The 22504-nt window shown below is 42.7% G+C and overlaps 1 protein-coding gene across 1 annotated transcript in view; it reads right to left on the bottom strand.

Moving 5' to 3' along the window:
- Positions 1–8121: 8121 nt before the first annotated feature.
- The window catches only part of LOC139368720 (solute carrier family 26 member 6), a 15979-nt gene continuing 1596 nt past the window's right edge, over positions 8122–22504 (bottom strand). Inside the window, exons 2-19 of the mRNA XM_071108008.1 lie at positions 22253–22392; positions 21996–22106; positions 21045–21220; positions 20701–20865; positions 20229–20381; positions 19709–19791; positions 13320–13467; positions 13064–13177; positions 12730–12807; positions 12551–12646; positions 11741–11847; positions 11369–11438; positions 10531–10623; positions 10178–10336; positions 9893–10048; positions 9616–9670; positions 9167–9300; positions 8122–8398 (exon numbers count right to left, since the gene is read on the bottom strand). Coding sequence (XP_070964109.1) covers positions 8375–8398; positions 9167–9300; positions 9616–9670; positions 9893–10048; positions 10178–10336; positions 10531–10623; positions 11369–11438; positions 11741–11847; positions 12551–12646; positions 12730–12807; positions 13064–13177; positions 13320–13467; positions 19709–19791; positions 20229–20381; positions 20701–20865; positions 21045–21220; positions 21996–22106; positions 22253–22392 — 2062 coding nt within the window. The 3' untranslated portion in view covers positions 8122–8374. The remainder of the gene's footprint in view (positions 8399–9166; positions 9301–9615; positions 9671–9892; positions 10049–10177; positions 10337–10530; positions 10624–11368; positions 11439–11740; positions 11848–12550; positions 12647–12729; positions 12808–13063; positions 13178–13319; positions 13468–19708; positions 19792–20228; positions 20382–20700; positions 20866–21044; positions 21221–21995; positions 22107–22252; positions 22393–22504) is intronic.

Here is a 22504-nt window from a genome sequence, read left to right as displayed (position 1 = left end):
AATGCTTTTCCAACAATCTTGAAGGACTTCCGACATATGCTGAGCACTTGTTGGCTTCTTTTCCTTCACTCTGCGTTTTTATTTTTTATTTAACCTTAAGTCAGATAAGAACAAATTCTTATTTAAAATGACGGCCTACCCCGGCCAAACCTGGACAAGGCCGAGGGTGTCCGGATTTGGGGTCGCCTTTCCGGACCCGTCATCTGGTCGTCATCCAGACTGGAAGATCTGGGCAGTAACTTAGGCAGATGTTAACAACGCACACACACTCATGAAATGTATATAATTACATTAATTCCCCAATTAGCGGCGTTGTGGCAGTAAGTGATGGTTGTATGGGGACTTTGTTTATGGCTCTATCACTTCCTAAGTGTCAAAGGAACTGAACCGAAAAGGAATGAAAGCATAAATAAAATGTATACAAAATATAGTTCTCACACAAAAATCAGCTAATTGGACTGTATTCTATATACGTCCAATGTTCTGGCAAAATGACTATCATGGCATTGTCTCTAATGCCATATCTAGGGTTTTCCTACTTGGTGTGTTGCTTAGGCATTATTCTAAGTTGATAACTATATGATAGGTTTACAGCTGTAAGGCACTAGTTTTGGGCAGTCTACAGGGATGACCTATGGACTTCTAGGAAGAAAACTGGTGAGTGCTGTAGCTGTAGAGTCAAAGGCCTAGCAGTAAATGTTCAACTTTACTAAGGCTGATATTTTGCTTGGACCCTTAAGTGATCCTAGCATAAATCCTAATTGGATGTTCCGTTGTTCATGTGTGTTTATGCTTACACAAGCGCGCATGTCATGGGAAGAAAACCAAGTATCCTGGCAGATTACAACTTGTTCAGAATGAGTCTGACGTAGTCAGGTAATTTTCAAGTCAATGCCTGGAGGTCAGTCAGAATTGGTGTCAAGGGAGTCTGTAGTAGTTTTTATTACAAGTCACTGTGTCTTCCACTATTGAAGTGGTGATAGGTATGAAGTCTGTTTCATAGCTATGTTATCCACGGAGGAGCTAACCTCACGACGGAAGTACTCTTTAAGTATTGGACCAGTCGTACGTGGTGTGATGATTCTAATCATTTTCCTCCTGAATGGAGGATTCTATTTATTAGTGACATGTGTGTTAACCATTGGAAGAGTGCACTGGAGATTCCCTTCCACGTGTTGCACTCTGAGTGACTCCTATGTCGCTATTGTCAAGGGTAATTTGATTTGTTAGGTCTCTAACCTTCTTACTGATTGTAGCTAGACTGACTGTTGCTGGTATTGGTACTGGTGCTCAAAGGGACCAGTTATCCTACCGATTTATTCTGAAATATTATACTACCGGAACACATGATTGGAGCGTTTTAGTAGTTGTATTGTAGTTGAACCTACACATGGCAAGGAATGATTATTGTTGTGTTATAGATGTGTTCTAATATAATCCCCGTCTAGGGGCCTGTCTGCTCCTCACTGTTCTCATAGGGGAGTTTACAACTAGATTTGATTTATGCTCTGGTGGCCTCGTACGATGTTGTCCGTAGTCTCGACCCCCCCACCGGCCTCGATGAGGCTCATCATGGGTCTGGGCTACTATTCCCCCCCTTTGTGTCTCCGTGTGCAAAGCTGTCATCAAGGCAAAGGGTGGCTCCTTTGAAAAATCTAAAATATATTTTGATTTGTTTACCACTTTTTTGGTTACTCCATGATTCCATGTGTTATTTCATCATTTTGATGTCTTCATTGTTATTCTACAATAAAAATAAGGAAAACCCTAGAATGAATAGGTGTGTCCAAACTTTTGACTGGTATAGTTGATGTTTGGGGCCACCCTGCACATAACATCAGCAGCCCCAGACTGAGTTTGATGGTTTGAGAGGAAGATCTTGTGAAGTTAATGGCACTTCCTGTTTCAACACAGCCACCACCCTCGGCAGTTTCATAACATAGTCTCTGCACAATGCTTCAGAGAGGCTTAGGTCAAGAGGCTTTGTATTCCAAACACCGCTTGACGCTTTCAGAGAAGGCTTTTCAGGATCTATCAGTATAACCTGCCTAATAACTGGTAAAACATTCCCTGACTGTACTGTGTGTTCCCTGACCAACTACCACAGACATGTACAATCTCCCTGTGGAGCTGTAGAATAGTCACGCTTGCAACTAAACATATCAAATCAAAGTTTGTTGGTCTCGTACACAGATTTGCGCGTTTTAAAGCAGGTACAGCAAAATGCTTATGTTACTAGCTCCATCACTGCAGTATAATGTCTTATGTTACTAGCTCCATCACTGCAGTATAATGTCTAGCAAATGCTATACAAATACACAAATAATCTAAAACAAAATCAAGAAATGGCAGAATGAGTCCAATTAACAATCCAAGGAGACACGTATATTAGAGTGAGTAGTGTCAGAATCCACAAGGAAAATATAAATATGTGATGTGTAATAGACAGTACAGTTGAAGTCAGAAGTTTACCTCCACTTAGGTTGGAGTCATTAAAACTCGTTTTTCAACCACTCCACAAATGTATTGTTAACAAACTATAGTTCATGACACAAGTCATTTTTCCTATAATTGTTTACAGACAGATTATTTCACTTATCATTCGCTGTATCACAATTCCAGTGGGTCAGAAGTTTACATACACTAAGTTGACTGTGCCTTTAAACAGCTTGGAAAATTCCAGAAAATTGTGTCATGGTGTTAGAAGCTTCTGATAGCCTAATTGGCATCATTTGAGTCAATTGGAGGTGTACCTGTGCCTCTTTGCTTGACCTTCAAGATCCTTTTTATTCTCTATGTTTGGTTAGGTCAGGGTGTGACTCTGGTGGGAAAGTTGTTTTGTTTTCTATTTCTTTGTTTTTGGCCGTGTGTGTGTGTGTGTGTGTGTGTGTGTGTGTGTGTGTGTGTGTGTGTGTGTGTGTGTGTGTGTGTGTGTGTGCGTGTGTGTGTGTGTGTGTGTGTGTGTGTGTGTGTGTGTGTGTGTGTGTGTGTGTGTGTGTGTGTGTGTGTGTGTGTGTGTGTGTGTGTGTGTGTGTGTGTGTGTGTGGTTCCCAATCAGAGGCAGCTGTCTATCGTTCTCTGATTGGGGATCACATATAAGTTGTCATTTTCCTTTTGGGTTTTGTGGGATCTTGTTTTCTATTTAGTGTCTGTACCTGACAGAACTGTGCGCTTTCGTTTTCACTTTGGTTATTTTGGTTGAGTGTTTTTTGAAAATAAAATATCATGAACACTTTCCACACTGCGCTTTGGTCCACTCCTTTCGTCGAGAGCCGTAACAACATCATGGGAAAATCAAAAGCAATCAAAAGAAAAAAATTGTAGACCTCCACAAGTCTGGTTCATCCTTGGGATTCATTTCCAAACACCTGAAGGTACCACATTTATCTGTACAAACAATAGTAGGCAAGTATAAACACCATGGGACCACGCAGCCGTCATACCACTCAGGAAGGAGACGCATTCTGTCTCCTAGAGATGAACAGTACTTGTAAGGGGTGCATACTGGTGGCAATGAACTCAGGCGCAGGAGAGCAAAAACAGTGTTACAACAGAGAAGTCAGACGCAGGAGAGCAAAAACAGTGTTACAACAGAGAAGTCAGACGCAGGAGAGCAAAAACAGTGTTACAACAGAGAAGTCAGACGCAGGAGAGCAAAAACAGTGTTACAACAGAGAAGTCAGACGCAGGAGAGCAAAAACAGTGTTACAACAGAGAAGTCAGACGCAGGAGAGCAAAAACAGTGTTACAACAGAGAAGTCAGACGCAGGAGAGCAAAAACAGTGTTACAACAGAGAAGTCAGGCGCAGGAGAGCAAAAACAGTGTTACAACAGAGAAGTCAGACGCAGGAGAGCAAAAACAGTGTTACAACAGAGAAGTCAGACGCAGGAGAGCAAAAACAGTGTTACAACAGAGAAGTCAGACGCAGGAGAGCAAAAACAGTGTTACAACAGAGAAGTCAGACGCAGGAGAGCAAAAACAGTGTTACAACAGAGAAGTCAGACGCAGGAGAGCAAAAACAGTGTTACAACAGAGAAGTCAGACGCAGGAGAGCAAAAACAGTGTTACAACAGAGAAGTCAGACGCAGGAGAGCAAAAACAGTGTTACAACAGAGAAGTCAGACGCAGGAGAGCAAAAACAGTGTTACAACAGAGAAGTCAGACGCAGGAGAGCAAAAACAGTGTTACAACAGAGAAGTCAGACGCAGGAGAGCAAAAACAGTGTTACAACAGAGAAGTCAGGCGCAGGAGAGCAAAAACAGTGTTACAACAGAGAAGTCAGGTACAGGAGAGCAAAAACAGTGTTACAAAAGAGAAGTCAGACGCAGGAGAGCAAAAACAGTGTTACAACAGAGTTTGCAACTGCACATGGGGACAAAGATCGTACTTTTTGGAGAAATGTCTTCTGGTCTGATGAAACAAAAATAGAACTGTTTGGCCATAATGACCATCGTTATGTTTGGAGGAGAAAGAGGGAGGCTTGCAAGTCGAAGAACACCATCCCAACCGTGAAGCACGGGGGTGGCAGCATTATGTTGTGGGGGTGCTTTGCTGCAGGAGGGACTGGTGCACTTCACAAAATAGATGGAATCATGATGAGGTAGGAAAATTATATGGATATATTGAAGCAACATCTCAAGACATCAGTCAGGAAGTTAAAGCTTGGTTGCAAATGGGTCTTCCAAATGGACAATGACCCCAAGTATACTTTCAAAGTTGTCGCAAAATGGTCTAAGGACAACAAAGACAAGATATTGGAACGGCCATCACAAAGCCATGAACTCAATCCCATAGAAAATTTGTGGGCAGAACTGAAAAAGCGTGTGCGTGCAAAGTGGCCTACAAACCTGACTCAGTTACACCAGCTCTGTCAGGAGGAATTGGCCAAAATGCACCCAATTTATTGTGGGAAGCTTGTGGAAAGCTACACAAAAGATTTGCCCCAAGTTAAACAATTTAAAAGCAATGCTACCATGTACTAATTGAGTATATGTACACTTCTGACCCACTGGGAATGTGATGACAGAAATAAAAGCTGAAATAAATCATTCTCTCTACTATTATTCTGACATTTCACATTCTTAAAATAAATTGGTGTTCCTAACTGACATAAAACAGGGAATTTTTACTAGGATTAAATGTCAGGAATTGTGGAAAACTGAGTTTAAATGTATTTGGCTAAGGTGTATGTAATCTTCCGACTTCAACTGTATATCATTTGGAAAAGAAAATGGTGTGTACAGTAGTAGGTATATTAGGATGAGTTATGTTTAGAATACAGTATATACAGTTGAAGTCGGAAGTTTACATACACCTTCACCAAATACATTTAAACTCATATTTTCACAATACCTGACATTTAATCCTAGTAAAAAGGCACAGCCAACTTTAGCATATGTAAACTTCTGACCCACTGTAATTGTGATACAGTGAATTATAAGTTAAATAATCTGTCTGTAAACAATTGTTGGAAAAATTACTTGTGTCATGCACAAAGTAGATGTCCTAACCGACTTGCCAAAACTATAGTTTGTTAACAAGAAATTTGTGGAGTGGTTGAAAGACGAGTTTTAATGACTCCAACCTAAGTGTAGGTAAACTTCCAACTTCAACTGTACATACACAGTGAGTAAACAATATATGAAGTGTATATGAAGTGGCCAGTGTTCAATATCTCTCTATACATGGGGCATTAGTCTTAAGGTGCAGGGCAGAGTACCGGGAAGGTACATTGCTAGTGATGGCTGTTTAACAGTCTAATGGCCTGGTGACAGAAGCTGTTTCTCAGTCTCTCGGTATCATATAGTCTTTTCTAACACTCTCTCCTGACTGTGCCTTTAAGAGATATAGGCAGCATATGTTGTTGACACTCTGAACACTGCCTTGGGTGGTAGAACATGAGATAACAGCATCCCCAACCGCGCCCTCAGAGCATGCGCAGACCAGCTGGCTGGTGTGTTTACGGACATATTCAATCAATCCCTATCCCATTCTGTTGTGCCCACATGCTTCAAGAGGGCCACCGTTGTTCCTGTTCCCAAGAAAGCTAAGGTAACTGAGCTAAATGACTACCGCCCCGTAGCACTCACTTCCGTCATCATGAAGTGCTTTGAGAGACTAGTCAAGGACCATATCACCTCCATCCTACCTGACACCCTAGACCCACTCCAATTTGCTTACCGCCCAAATAGGTCCACAGACGATGCAATCTCAACCACACTGCACACTGCCCTAACCCATCTGGACAAGAGGAATACCTATGTGAGAATGCTGTTCATCGACAACAGCTCGGCATTTAACACCATAGTGCCCTCCAAGCTCGTCATCAAGCTCGAGACCCAGGGTCTCGACCCCGCCCTGTGCAACTGGGTACTGGACTTCCTGACGGGCCGCCCCCAGGTGGTGAGGGTAGGCAACAACATCTCCACCCCGCTGATCCTCAACACTGGGGTCCCAATAGGGGGCGTTCTGAGCCCTCTCCTGTACTCCCTGTTCACCCACGACTGCGTGGCCACGCACGCCTCCAACTCAATCATCAAGTTTGCGGACGACACAACAGTGGTAGGCTTGATTACCAACAACGACGAGACGGCGTTGTGAGGGAGAAGGTGAGGGCCCTCGGAGTGTGGTGTCAGGAAAATAACCTCACACTCAACGTCAACAAAACTAAGGAGATGATTGTGGACTTCAGGAAACAGCAGAGGGAACACCCCCCTATCCACATCGATGGATCAGTAGTGGAGAGGGTAGTAAGTTTTAAGTTCCTCTGCGTACACATCACAGACAAACTGAATTGGTCCACCCACACAGACAGCATCGTGAAGAAGGCGCAGCAGCGCCTCTTCAACCTCAGGAAGCTGAAGAAATTCGGCTTGTCACCAAAAGCACTCACAAACTTCTACAGATGCACAATCGAGAGCATCCTGTCGGGCTGTATCACCGCCTGGTACGGCAACTGCTCCGCCCACAACCGTAAGGCTCTCCAGAGGGTAGTGAGCTCTGCACAACGCATCACCGGGGGCAAACTACCTGCCCTCCAGGACACCTACACCACCCGATGCCACGGGAAGGCCATAAAGATCATCAAGGACAACAACCACCCGAGCCACTGCCTGTTCACCCCGCTATCATCCAGAAGGCGAGGTCAGTACAGGTGCATCAAAGCTGGGACCGAGAGACTGAAAAACAGCTTCTATCTCAAGGCCATCAGACTGTTAAACAGCCACCACTAACATTAAGTGGCTGCTGCCAACACACTGACTCAACTCCAGCCACTTTAATAATGGGAATTGATGGGAAATGATGTAAAATATATCACTAGCCACTTTAAACAATGCTACCTAATATAATGTTTACATACCCTACATTATTCATCTCATATGTATACGTATATACTGTACTCTATATCATCTACTGCATCTTTATGTAATACATGTATCACTAGCCACTTTAACTATGCCACATCTCATATGTATATACTGCACTCAATACCATCTACTGTATCTTGCCTATGCCGCTCTGTACCATCACTCATTCATATATCTTTATGTACATATTCTTTATCCCCTTACACTTGTGTCTATAAGGTAGTAGTTTTGGAATTGTTAGCTAGATTACTTGTTGGTTATTACTGCATTGTCGGAACTAGAAGCACAAGCATTTCGCTACACTCGCATTAACATCTGCTAACCATGTGTATGTGACAAATAAAATTGGATTTGATTTGATTTTACCTATACATCATGCTCTGCATCCTGAGCACAAGCTTAGCTACATCAGTAAATGAAGATTATATGACACAGCACATGCAGATACTATTGAACATTAAGTCATTATTTTGATTGACATTGAACGTTTGACAATGAATTGATATAGACATGACTCTGAACACAATGCATCTCTGCAATATAGAATCAAACATGTATGGTGACAATCACAACAGATAACCAACACTATTCTTCCTACAACAAATATAAAGTTAGGTATGAAGAGAAACATGTTTTTAGATGTTTTTTTTATTTGTTAACAATTTAAACAATAAATATACAATAGTTTAATTAGCACAGAAAATGTAAATATCTTTCAATATAAAAGTTTCCCCAAAGGTGTATGTATTTGCTTATAGGAAGGTCACAGAATAATACTATTCTGTTTCAACATCCTTGGCACATTGTATGGAGTACAAGGCTGACATTCATCTGGGGTTGTCAAGGTTTGTGTCTCGTTGAAGTGTTTGTATCTGTGTCTCGTTTTGATACATTCTTTCTTTCTGTGTCAAAAAATATGTGGACATAATATGAATGTCAAGTATTCTGAACTTTTTAATAAGTACCCAAGTCCCATACAGTAAGATGCCTCCATTACCCTCAGTATTCAGAAATGAGTCGCTTGCATTTCCTAGAGAGCAGAGAGGGGGATAGAGAAAGACAGGCGAGGGAGAGCAAGAGAGAGAGAGAGAGAGAGAGAGAGAGTGGGGAGAAACGAGGAGAAGACAGAGTGTTATACCATGGCTGGTTTGGTTATAAATAGTTAACAACTACAATCTAAAACTAAAGGCAAAAGCTCCACTCAGGGTCACGTACATTGTGGACCACTCTTGTATAGTCACATAGATGTTTGGGGCCACCCTGCACATAATGTCAGCAGACTGAGTTTGTTGGTTTGAGAGGAAGATCTTGTGAAGTTAATGGCACTTCCTGTTTCAACACAGCCACCACCCTCGGCAGTTTCATAACATAGTCTCTGCACAATGCTTCAGAGAGGCTTAGGTCAGAGGCTTTGCATTCCAAACACCGCTTGACGCTTTCAGAGAAGGCTTTTCAGGATCTATCAGTATAACCTGCCTAATAACTGGTAAAACATTCCCTGACTGTACTGTGTGTTCCCTGACCAAGTACCACAGACACTCTCCATGTGGAGCTGTAGAAGAGTCACACTTGCAACTAAATGCTAAAACAGAGCTGCCAGCAACCAACACCTAAACCCCACAAAAACAAATGTTTGAAAATAACCATTTGTGTGCATAAACAATATAAACAGGTTCACATTATTTTAGTAAAATAATGTGAGTGTGTTTGTGTGTGTGTGTATATTTGTGTAGACATGCTTGTGTGTTCGTGCCCGTGTCGTGCCCGTGTGGTGCCCGTGTGTGTTAGTATGTTTCACCTCGTCATCTTTGTTCATCTTGGCCCTGTCTGTCTGACAGTGAAGTACTGCATCGTGGATTGAGGAGAAGAGACATGCTTTGCTGACTTTCTCACTGAAGAACCCTCCACTCTCCAGGTTCTCAATAACACCAGCTACAGAAAGAGAGAGAGCGAGAGAGAGAGAGAGAGAGAGAGAGAGGGAGGAATGGATGGGGAGAGAGTAGTGAGTGATGTGATCAAACATTATGGTTAATCAACATTCTTAACTACATAAACATTGGCCACTTTAGTGATTTTGCCTGTATAATCAGTAATGATAAGCAATTACATAAGAGAATGCAAGTAAACACAGAAACACAGAAACAACTACAGGAACACCCACTGCAGGAACATCCACTATTTTCAGCACTCAGGGTATGTATGTTACAGTGTTGTATGTTTAGCATTGGAGGAAAATGTAACACTCACTCTGACATCCACACAGGACTACCTCTACACCGATATCACCGTAGTCTCTTTGGATCTGAAGCAGCACCAGAGAGGTCAAAGGTCAGGTCAGAGAGAGCAAGAAAGAGACTGCTCCATTCATTTTGCTTGAATTGTGTCTCTCATTTTGGCAACATTGCATTTTTGCATTTTATCAGAGAACATAGAGAGAGATAGAGGGAGAGAAAGAGCGAGGTAAGCTGGCAGAACAGGTTAAAAGGTTGAGTAAGATGGATATCAGTGCATGCAGACGACTCACATTGCGTAGAGTCTTGACGCCCACAGTATCCAGGAAGTTGACTGGACTCAGTTCCAGGATGATGGCACGAGGAAGGGTGGAGTCAGGTTTACTCCCTTCCTCCACTGTGGCCACACCCTTCTCCACCTCATTCTCCGAACTGTCTGGCTCGCCTTCCTGGACAGGACAAGACATGGATGGATCATCCATAAGACACTCACCCAACACATTACCTGCATAGAAATCCAATACTCTCCGAACACATTGACCATATTAGTGGATTTCATTGGAGATATACAAACAGACTGGAATGATCTCTTCAGTGCCACTCCGCCTCCTCACCCATTCCTGTGCATTCTTCTTTGCGTCCTTCTTGGCTTTCCTGGCCTCTTTCTTTTCCTTCCTCAGTCTCTTGGCCTCTGCTTTCTTCTTTTGGGAGATGAGCTTGGTGATGTCAATCCCACTCTGGAGACACAATAGCAAGGGAGTGAGACATTCTATCATCTTGTATTATTCCTGCCTTGGAACATGACAGCATAATGGGGTTGTATGTCACGCTCTCCATACGCACACAGCAGAATGGAAGCATAACAGGTCAGGCGTTTTGACAATTTGTCAAAGTATGCTTGTGTAGTGCATAGTAATTCCTGTGACCTCACCTTCTCTGCCAGGGCGTCTTGGTACATCTCCGCGTTGGCAAAGTAGAGGGTCGCAGAGGAGCGGAAGATCACCACACCAGGGATCTCATTCACCTGAAAGACAATGGTCATTTTTTATCAATGCTCTTATTATAATAAAGACTAATGTGGGAGGGGTGCTGGAAAAATGTTTGCCCGTGCTACAGATGTCTGTATGGGTCCGCTAATACAGGACTTGTAAAGGCCCAGTGCAATACTTTTGGGAAAAAATATATATTTTTGTAAATCCTTTGTATTTATTTATGTTTTTTCAGTGGGTGCTGCATTCCCCTCAGCACCCCTATTTCCCGCGGCTATGATTGAAAGAAATGTATCTACTCTCAAATTCATAGACAGAGCAATGGATATCAAAAGTATAGTTTTAACCATGTTGAGGCTATACAGTGTTTACATTTACTTTGTTTACAAACATTGGAGTAAAACAAGCTAATATTTTGGGTTCTGATCGGTTACGACAGTTAAGGCATTTATAAATGATATTCTTCTAGAATCAATGGGTGTATATCATTAATTTATAAGTCCAAAAATGGATGTTGCAACTAATGATTCCAGTATTAAGGATATGATTGGGGAGGGGAAGCTGATCCTAGATCTGTAACTAGGGGAAACGTCACCCCAGCCCCTAGTTGAGGTACACCGTACAACTGATATACTGTAGAAAAGCAAAGTGAAACACCTCCACAGACATAGACCTGATACCTACACGTTGAAGACTCCCTCTTGGTTGAGTGGCAGTATGATTAGAGAGTAACTGAATACATACTGTATGTTTTTATATCCTGTTGCCATGGATGCATACCTGATTATAGTTCTCCACTGGTCTGTAGATGTCGGTCTCAGGGACTTGCCCTAGGAGGGAGTACTTCGGCCTTAAAGGGACAAATAGACAGGTGTAGCGATTTAACACACGATTTATAACACAATTTGGTATGTTTTTTCAAAGATAGTTTCACAAGTGTAGCGATATGACATCCAGTCCCTTTTAAATCTGTTAAAATGACTTTTAAGAGTGAATGGGTGGTTTAATGATGTGTGGGGTAGATCCAAATGAATAGTGTTGGATGTTTGTGGTTAGGTGGAGTCTGTCTGGGATAGATTTGTGTGTGTGTGTGTGTAGGCGTGTACACTCTAGTGTGTGTGTGTGTGTGTGTGAGAGCAGTTGTATACTCACAGCTGGGTCCTGAAGATGACGGTGAGCATGGAGAAGGCAATGGAGGCTGCCAGGCCAATGTCAGGGTTGAAGAGCACGGTCAGGATCAGAGTGGCCACCCACACCAGCTAGGAAGAGAGGGAGTGGGGCAGACAGAGGAAAGTTAACACACACCCTCACCAAACTTCTGTTTCTACTATGGGATCATATTACCTCTGTGAGGAAAAAACAATTAAATCAAATCTAACTCATCCTCCCCTTTTGCCCCTCTATTCTCTTTCTCCGCTCTCCTCCTTCATCTCTCCAATATATCCCTCTACCCCTTCTCCCCCCACCCTCTTTCTCCTCTCTCCTCCTTCATCTCTACAATATATCCTCCTCCCCCCACCCTCTTTCTCCTCTCTCCTCCTTCATCTCTCCAATATATCCCTCTACCCCTTCTCCCCCCACCCTCTTTCTCCTCTCTCCTCCTTCATCTCTACAATATATCCTCCTCCCCCCACCCTCTTTCTCCTCTCTCCTCCTTCATCTCTCCAATATATCCCTCTACCCCTTCTCCCCCCACCCTCTTTCTCCTCTCTCCTCCTTCATCTCTACAATATATCCTCCTCCCCCCACCCTCTTTCTCCTCTCTCCTCCTTCATTTCTCCAATATATCCCCCTCTACCCCTCCTCCCCCCGCCATCTTTCTCCACTCTCCTCCTTCATCTCTCCAATATATCCCCCTCCCCCTCCTCCCCCCGCCCTCTTTCTCCTCTCTCCTCCTTCATCTCCTCCTTCATCTCCCCCTGCTCTCTCTCTCCCCCTTCCATCTCTCTCTCACTCACTCACCATATCCACTTTATTGCTCTTCCACAGAGTTGGGATGTCCATGAACTGCTTCATCATGCCTTGTAGATTCACATAGATTATGGCTGCCAACACGGCCTGGTGGACAGAGAGACAGCCACCAATCACAATCACACAAAAAACCACTTCAGTCTATTAACAAACAGCCAATAGAATGGTACCTTTGGCAGCTCTTCAAAGAGAGCCCCAATCCACAGCATGATGACCAGAATCACCATGGCTGAAAGAGCACTCGCCACCTGGGAGGGAGAGAGAGATGGATCGGTGAGGGTTAAAACAGACAACAACCAGGCCCTCCTGTAATTGTGTAATGTTGTGAATATTGAGCCCTGTCTGTTTAAATGATGAGCTAGACAACTAATTATATGTGTTTTAATGAATCCATGTGGGTGTGTGATGTGGTTTTAATTAACGCTTCGAGTGTTTTTTAATGAACCCACTTATCAATGCAACAGAATAATGTATGACTACTGTCATAATGAGAGGAGTCGGTACCTGAGTCTTGCCCCCAGTGCTTTCCTGTACCATGGTGCGGGACATGGAGCAACTGATTGCAAAGCACTGAAACACCCCTCCAATGGTGTTGCTGAGACCCAGGGCTATCAATTCCTAAACCAGGTAGAGACCACTTTCTTCAGTAAATAGGGGAGTGAATAGCACAACCAGTCATTCACAAGCAGTGCATGCCACACATTACAACAACCACACTCAGAGAGATTTCCAATCACATAGTCATTGACAATGATTTTACCTGGTTGCTGTCAACTTTGTAGCCATATTTTAGGGCAAAGATCCGTCCGAGGGAGATGGCAATGCCGTAGCCAACCACAGACAGAGCGAAGGCATCACCTATCACCTGCCCAAATAGAGAGGCTGTAGGCATGACAGGGGGCTGTAGACTAGGGAAGAGAAACAAGGGTAACTGTTATTCTCCTTGACAAGGATATCTTTGTGTGATCATGTTGTGTACTGTAGTTTGGTGGTTGTATAGCTAGGTATAATGGCATCTGTAAGAGTGGTTGTGTAGTTAGACTATGTGACTGAGTATCTGGTATATGGGCTGTTATGGCTGTGTATGTACTGTATGTTGTTTTGTATCTATGTGGTTGTGTATCTATGTGGTTATGTATCTGTGGTTGTGTATCTATGTGGTTATGTATCTGTGGTTGTGCATCTATGTGGTTATGTATCTGTGGTTGTGTATCTATGTGGTTATGTATCTGTGGTTGTGTATCTATGTGGTTATGTATCTATGTGGTTATGTATCTATGTGGTTGTGTATCTATGTGGTTATGTATCTGTGGTTGTGTATCTATGTGGTTATGTATCTGTGGTTGTGTATCTATGTGGTTATGTATCTGTGGTTGTGTATCTATGTGGTTATGTATCTGTGGTTGTGTATCTATGTGGTTATGTATCTGTGGTTGTGTATCTATGTGGTTATGTATCTATGTGGTTATGTATCTGTGGTTGTGTATCTATGTGGTTATGTATCTGTGGTTGTGTATCTATGTGGTTGTGTATCTGTGGTTGTGTATCTATGTGGTTGTGTATCTATGTGGTTATGTATCTGTGGTTGTGTATCTATGTGGTTATGTATCTGTGGTTGTGTATCTATGTGGTTATGTATCTGTGGTTGTGTATCTGTGGTTGTGCATCTATGTGGTTATGAATATGTGGTTGTGTATCTATGTGGTTATGTATCTATGTGGTTATGTATCTGTGGTTGTGTATCTATGTGGTTGTGTATCTGTGGTTGTGTATCTATGTGGTTATGTATCTGTGGTTGTGTATCTGTGGTTGTGCATCTATGTGGTTATGAATATGTGGTTGTGTATCTATGTGGTTATGTATCTGTGGTTGTGCATCTATGTGGTTATGTATCTGTGGTTGTGTATCTATGTGGTTATGTATCTGTGGTTGTGTATCTATGTGGTTGTGTATCTGTGATTGTGTATCTATGTGTTTATGTATCTGTGATTGTGTATCTATGTGGTTATGTATCTGTGGTTGTGTATCTATGTGGTTGTGTATCTGTGATTGTGTATCTATGTGGTTATGTATCTGTGGTTGTGTATCTATGTGGTTGTGTATCTGTGATTGTGTATCTATGTGTTTGTGTATCTGTGGTTATGTATCTGTGGTTGTGCATCTATGTGGTTATGTACAGTGCCTTGCGAAAGTATTCGGCCCCCTTGAACTTTGCGACCTTTTGCCACATTTCAGGCTTCGAACATAAAGATATAAAACTGTATTTTTTTGTGAAGAATCAACAACAAGTGGGACACAATCATGAAGTGGAACGACATTTATTGGATATTTCAAACTTTTTTAACAAATCAAAAACTGAAAAATTGGGAGTGCAAAATTATTCAGCCCCTTTACTTTCAGTGCAGCAAACTCTCTCCAGAAGTTCAGTGAGGATCTCTGAATGATCCAATGTTGACCTAAATGACTAATGATGATAAATACAATCCACCTGTGTGTAATCAAGTCTCCGTATAAATGCACCTGCACTGTGATAGTCTCAGAGGTCCGTTAAAAGCGCAGAGAGCATCATGAAGAACAAGGAACACACCAGGCAGGTCCGAGATACTGTTGTGAAGAAGTTTAAAGCCAGATTTGGATACAAAAAGATTTCCCAAGCTTTAAACATCCCAAGGAGCACTGTGCAAGCAATAATATTGAAATGGAAGGAGTATCAGACCACTGCAAATCTACCAAGACCTCGCCGTCCCTCTAAACTTTCAGCTCATACAAGGAGAAGACTGATCAGAGATGCAGCCAAGAGGCCCATGATCACTCTGGATGAACTGCAGAGATCTACAGCTGAGGTGGGAGACTCTGTCCATAGGACAACAATCAGTCGTATATTGCACAAATCTGGCCTTTATGGAAGAGTGGCAAGAAGAAAGCCATTTCTTAAAGATATCCATAAAAAGTGTCGTTTAAAGTTTGCCACAAGCCACCTGGGAGACACACCAAACATGTGGAAGAAGGTGCTCTGGTCAGATGAAACCAAAGTTGAACTTTTTGGCAACAATGCAATGGCGTAAAAGCAACACAGCTCATCACCTTGAACACACCATCCCCACTGTCAAACATGGTGGTGGCAGCATCATGGTTTTGCCTGCTTTTCTTCAGCAGGGACAGGGAAGATGGTTAAAATTGATGGGAAGATGGATGGAGCCAAATACAGGACCATTCTGGAAGAAAACCTGATGGAGTCTGCAAAAGACCTGAGACTGGGACGGAGATTTGTCTTCCAACAAGACAATGATCCAAAACATAAAGCAAAATCTACAATGGAATGGTTCAAAAATAAACATATCCAGGTGTTAGAATGGCCAAGTCAAAGTCCAGACCTGAATCCAATCGAGAATCTGTGGAAAGAACTGAAAACTGCTGTTCACAAATGCTCTCCATCCAACCTCACTGAGCTCGAGCTGTTTTGCAAGGAGGAATGGAAAAAAATTTCAGTCTCTCGATGTGCAAAACTGATAGAGACATACCCCAAGCGACTTACAGCTGTAATCGCAGCAAAAGGTGGCGCTACAAAGTATTAACTTAAGGGGGCTGAATAATTTTGCACGCCCAATTTTTCAGTTTTTGATTTGTTAAAAAAGTTTGAAATATCCAATAAATGTCGTTCCACTTCATGATTGTGTCCCACTTGTTGTTGATTCTTCACAAAAAAATACAGTTTTATATCTTTATGTTTGAAGCCTGAAATGTGGCAAAAGGTCGCAAAGTTCAAGGGGGCCGAATACTTTCGCAAGGCACTGTATCTGTGGTTGTGTATCTATGTGGTTATGTATCGAATAGCCCCCGCAATGTGCAACTTTTCAGGAAAGTTAGGAACCAATATACACAGGCAGTTAGGAAAGCAAAGGCTAGCTTTTTCAAACAGAAATGTGCATCCTGTAGCACAAACTCCAAAATGTTCTGGGACACTAAAGAATAAGAGCACCTCCTCCCAGCTGCCCACTAAACTGAGGTTAGGAAACACTGTCACCACCGATAAATCTGCGATAATTGAGAATTTCAATAAGCATTTTTCTACAGCTGGCCATGCTTTCCACCTGGCTACCCCTACCCTGGTCAACAGCTCTGCGCCCCCCAAAGCAACTCGCCCAAGCCTCCCCCATTTCTACTTTCCAGATAGCTGATGTTCTGAAAGTGCTGCAAAATCTGGACCCCTACAAATCAGCCGGGCTAGACATTCTGGACCCTCTCTTTCAAAAATTATCTGCCAAATTTGTTCCAACCCCTATTACTAGCCTGTTCAACCTCTCTTTCATATCGTCTGAGATCCCCAAAGATTGGAAAGCTGCCGCGGTCATCCCCCTCTTCAAAAGGGGGTGACACTCTAGACCCAAACTGCTACAGACCTATATCTATCCTACCCTGCCTTTTTAAGGTCTTCGAAAGCCAAGTTAAAACGTCTTAGGGATAGGGGGCAGTATTTTCACGTCCAGAGGAAAACCGTGCCCAAAGTAAACTGCCTGTTACTCAGGCCCAGAAGCTAGGATATGCATAAAACTGTTCAAATAATGTCTGTGAGTATAACAGAACTGATTTGTCAGGGGGAAAAAAATTGAGGTCACTGTTTTCAGCCCTATTTAATAGGAACGTGGTTACAGTTCCTATGGCTTCCACTAGATGTCAACAGTCTTTAGAAATCGGTTGATGTTTTTCTTTTGAGCTATGAAGAAGTAGGGCTGTTCATTGTAAGTATCATTCCAAGTGGACTCTACTGTTTGATGTGCGTGAACTGGAACGCGCTTCATATTGTTTTTATCTGGTATTGAACACAGTATATCCCATCTTAAATTGTATCGATTATTTACGTTTTAGGATACCTTAGGTTGGATTAGGAACGTTGTTTGAAATGTTTGGACCAAGTTTACAGGTAGCTTATTAGATACTTTGTTGTCATGTTGGGCGAGTTTGAACCGGTGTATTTCTGAATCAAACGCACCAAATAAATTGACATTTTGTGGATATAAAGAAGGACATTATCGAACAAAAGGACAATTTGTGATGTTTCTGGGACATTTTGGAGTGCCAACAGAAGAAGATCTTCAAAGGTAAGGCATTTATTATATCGTTATTTCTGACTTTTGTGTCGCCACCTGCCTGGATGAAAATTATTTTCATGTGTTTGTATGCGGGCGCTGTCCTCAGATAATCGCATGGTCTGCTTTCGCCGTAAAGCCTTTTTGAAATCTGACACTGCGGCTGGATTAACAAAAAGTTAAGCTTTATTTTGATGTATTATACTTATATTTTCGTGAATCTTGAATATTGATATTTCTGTAGTTTGAATTTGGCGCTCTGCAATTTCATTGGATGTTGTCAAATCGATCCCGCTAAAGGGATTGGCGCGCGAAGGGATCCATAACAGGTTAACAAACAGATCACCGACCATTTGAAATCCCACCATACCTTCTCCGCTATGCAATCTGGTTTCAGAGCTGGTCATGGGTGCACCTCAGCCACGCTCAATGTCCTAAACGATGTCATAACCGCCATCGATAAGAGACAATACTGTGCAGCTGTATTTACCGACCTGGCCAAGGCTTTCAACTCTGTCAATTACCACATTCTTATCGGCAGACTCAACAGCCTTGGTTTCTCAAATGACTGCCTCGCCTGCCTCACCAACTACTTCTCAGACAGAGTTCAGTGTGTCAAATCGGAGGAACTGTTGTCCGGACCTCTGGCAGTCTCTATGGGAGTGCCACAGGGTTCAATCCTCGGGACGACTCTTTTCTCTATATACATCAATGATGTCGCTCGCTCTTGCTGCTGGTGATTCTCTGATCCACCTCAACACAGACAACATAATTCTGTATACTTCTGGCCCTTCTTTGGACACTGTGCTAACTAACCTCCAGACGAGCTTCATTGCCATACAACTCTCCTTCCGTGGCCTCCAACTGCTCTTAAATGCAAGTAAAACTAAATGCATGCTCTTCAATCGATTGCTGCCCACACCTGCCTGCCCATCCAGCATCACTACTCTGGACGGTTCTGACTTAGAATATGTGGACAAATACAGATACCTAGGTGTCTGGTTAGACTGTAAACTATCCTTCCAGACTCACATTAAGCATCTCCAATCCAAAATTAAATCTAGAATTGGCTTCCTATTTCGCAACAAAGCATCCTTCGCTCATGCTGCCAAACATATCCTCATAAAACTAACTATCTTACCGATCCTTGACTTTGGCGATGTAATTTACAAAATAACCTCCAACACTCTACTCAGCAAATTGGATGCAGTATATCACAGTGCCATCCGTTTTGTCACCAAAGCCCCATATACTACCCACCACTGAGACCTGAATGCTTTCGTTGGCTGGCCCTCGCTTCATATTCATCTCCAAACCCACTGGCTCCAGGTCATCTATAAGTATTTGCTAGGTAAAGCCCCGTATTATCTCAGCTCACTGGTCACCATAGCAGCACCCACCCATAGCATGCGCTCCAGCAGGTATATTTCACTGGTCATCCCCAAAGCCAATTCTTCCTTCCGCCGCCTTTCCTTACAGTTCTCTGCTGCCAGTGACTGGAACGAACTGCAAAAATCACTGAAGTTGGAGACACATCTCCCTCACTAGCTTTAAGCACCAGCTGTCAGAGCAGCTCACAGATCACTGCACCTGTACATAGCCCATCTGTAAATAGCCCATCCAACTACCTCATCCGCATCCTGTTATTTATTTTATTTATTTTGCTCCTTGCACCGAGGTATCTCTACTTGTACACTCATCTTCTGCACATTTATCACTCCAGTGTTAAATTGCTATTTTGTAATTATTTAGCCACTATGGCCTATTTATTGCCTTACCTCCCTTATCCTACTTCATTTGCACACACTGTATATATACTTTTTCTATTGTATTATTGACTGTATGTTTGTTTATTCCATGTGTAACTCTGTGTTGTTGTTTGTGTCACACTGCTTTGCTTTATCTTGGCCAGGTCCCAGTTGTAAATGAGAACTTGATCTCAACTAACCTACCTGGTAAAATAAAATGAAAAAAATTAAAAAATATGTATCTGTGGTTGTGTATCTATGTGGTTGTGTATCTATGTGGTATCTCTATGTGTGTATAATGCTCCTCTCCTCACCCAGAGGGGATCTCTCCCACCACTTCCACTTCATACTCCCCCTCCAGGTTGACCTGCCAGGAGACCACCGTGGCGATGATGATCTGACAACAGACAGACAGACAAAGAGATTAATTCAATGTTTGAATCCACATTCGGTATTAGTGGACATTATACATTATCTCTAGATAATCTTTTGTAAAAAAAAAATCAGCTATTAAAGTCAATGTTGTCAGAGAGAGATAGAGAGCAACTTTTTTCACAGTTGGAACTTAGATTGAATAAAATATACTCTATCCATAGATAGTTGTTACAGTACCTTGTTGTACTTTCATAAAAATAATGTTTGGCTGTTTATGTGGTCAAAATAAAGTTACTATATTTTTGTTCTACATTAACAGTGTTCCTCCTACTCCACTTCATTATCCATTGTTAATGCACAACAATTTTATCTCAATGCCATTAATTGGTCTAATATTCACGATGAGAACTAATCTGTTTATCCTCTGTTGGGTGTAGGAGGAGTGGGACTGTGACTCACCCCTAGCAGCTCTACAGGAATGGGTACTGGCAGCTTTTTGCCCAGGTAGGTGTTGAGCTCCTTGACCATGACGAGGCCAATGATGGACACCAGGCTCACCACTAGAGTGCCTATGTTGGTTTCTGGCACCAGATAGCACACCTCTATCACCGTCTACACACACAGAGAGACAGAGAGAGAGAGAGAGAGTGAGAGAGAGAGAGAGAGAGAGAGAGAGAGAGAGAGAGAGAGAGAGAGAGAGAGAGAGAGAGAGAGAGAGAGAGAGAGAGAGAGACAGAGACAGGGAGAGAGAGACAGAGAGAGAGACAGAGACAGAGACAGAGAGACAGAGACAGAAACAGACAGAGAGAGAGAGACAGACAGAGAGAGACAGAGACAGAGAGAGAGAGATAGAGAGAGAGATGGGCATCAGGACATGGGACAGGACACATGCTTGAGTATATGCATTTAACTGTGTGTTTGTAGTACTTACAAAGATCAGGGCGAAGGGTCCGCTGTGGCGTTTTGGACTGATGCCAAAGGTGTACTTGAGCTGAGAGACGATGACGTGGATGGCTGCTCCGGTGGTGTACCCTCTGACCAGGGGCTCAGACAGGTAGGTCACCACAAAGCCAAACTGAACCAGGCCCAGGAGCATCTACACACACATTCACACAAGCACACGGGAGAGGCTGTCATACAATCTCTGCTAATATGACAGGTAGTTTGGAGACGAGTAATGATGAATAACTTTGCCTGAGACCTAAAGACTTTCTAGGATTTAGCTCAGCAGGCTAACAGTCTTGTGGCATGCAGTGGAAGTTCAGTCAGATTTACCTGGAAGAGGCCGGACAAGAAAGTAACGGCAGCAGCCACTTTCACCCGCTCTGTGTCTCGAGCCAAAACATCCACCATACTCTGATTGGTGGCGTTATCATACATCATGAAGTTAGTGTCTGGGGCCAAGCGCTCTGTCACTCCCCCGATCATCACACTCATCACTGCATATGTACCTAAGAGAGAGAGAGGTTTATGTACAGTGAAGTAGTTAGTTTGAAATTAATGTTCTGACTAGGTAAAACATTAGTGTTGTGTTCACTGGATGGCAAAATAAGGTATAGTCATCTCGGGTCCTACTAATCACCCCAAATAACTCCAAACAGGTACCCAAAAGAACCCAAAAGAAACCAAAAGTACCCAAAACAACCCCAAAGTAACCAAAATGACCTTAAAACACCCCAAACAACCAAAAAAGGTACCAAAAACACCACAAAAGTACCCAAAAGAACCCTCAAAGTACCCAAAACAATCCAAAAGTACCCAAAACAACCACAAACAGGTACCCAAAACTACGCAAAAGGTACACAAAACAACACAAAAGGTACCCAAGAGAACCCCCCCAAAGCTACACTAAACAACCTAAAACAAGCACAAAGAACCACAAACAGGTACACAAAACAACCCATAAGTACCCGAAAGAACCACAAACTGGCCACCAAAACAACACAAAACCACCCAAATGATCAGTTCGTTCACATTTTGGTTTGGTTTGTGCTATATTGGGTTCAGGATTCTATATTCTATATTGTCACGATAGCAGAGATAATAAAAAAAGTATGACTGAAATGTTTGTGCATGTATAGGTTATTTGGGGTTCTTTAGGGTAACTGTTTGGAGTTGTTTTGGGTTGTTTTGGATGGTTTGGGGTGATTTGTAGGACCCATGGTCTCTGTGTGTAACATCAAACATTAAACATGGTTTGTACTCTCTCCATAGTAAAGAACTTACCCACAGAGATGTGTTTGGACGACCCAAAGATGAAGTAGATGAGGATGGGGTAAAAGGAAGAGTAGAGACCAAACACTGGGGGCACTGCTGCTAGCAGAGCATAGGCCATCCCTACAGTGACACAACATATATTCATATTCAAAGGTTACTCAAAGATGGTTAATATGTGTTTATTAAAGAGGGTAACAAGGCAATAATACAAGACACATAAAAGGATGTTTTAAATACAGACGTTATATTTAGTCAGGCAATCAGACCTTGTGGTAGGTGCATGATGCCCACACTGATGCCTGAGATCAGGTCTCCGATGGCGTTGTCTCTGAGGGAGTAGCGAGGCAACCAGGAGAGGACAGGAACAGAAGACAACATACAACTCTTCAGCTTGGGGCCAGAACACCTGGGAGAGAAGACATACACGCACGCACGCACGCACGCACACACACACACACACACACACAGACAGACTTAGAAAAGCTAACACTAATGAGACATATGCAGGTCTGTGGTTA

This window comes from Oncorhynchus clarkii, chromosome 16 (assembly GCF_045791955.1).
Source record: "Oncorhynchus clarkii lewisi isolate Uvic-CL-2024 chromosome 16, UVic_Ocla_1.0, whole genome shotgun sequence".
NCBI lineage: Eukaryota > Metazoa > Chordata > Actinopteri > Salmoniformes > Salmonidae > Oncorhynchus > Oncorhynchus clarkii.
Note: the sequence above shows the minus strand (reverse complement) of the source record. Positions and strands in the feature narration are given on the sequence as shown.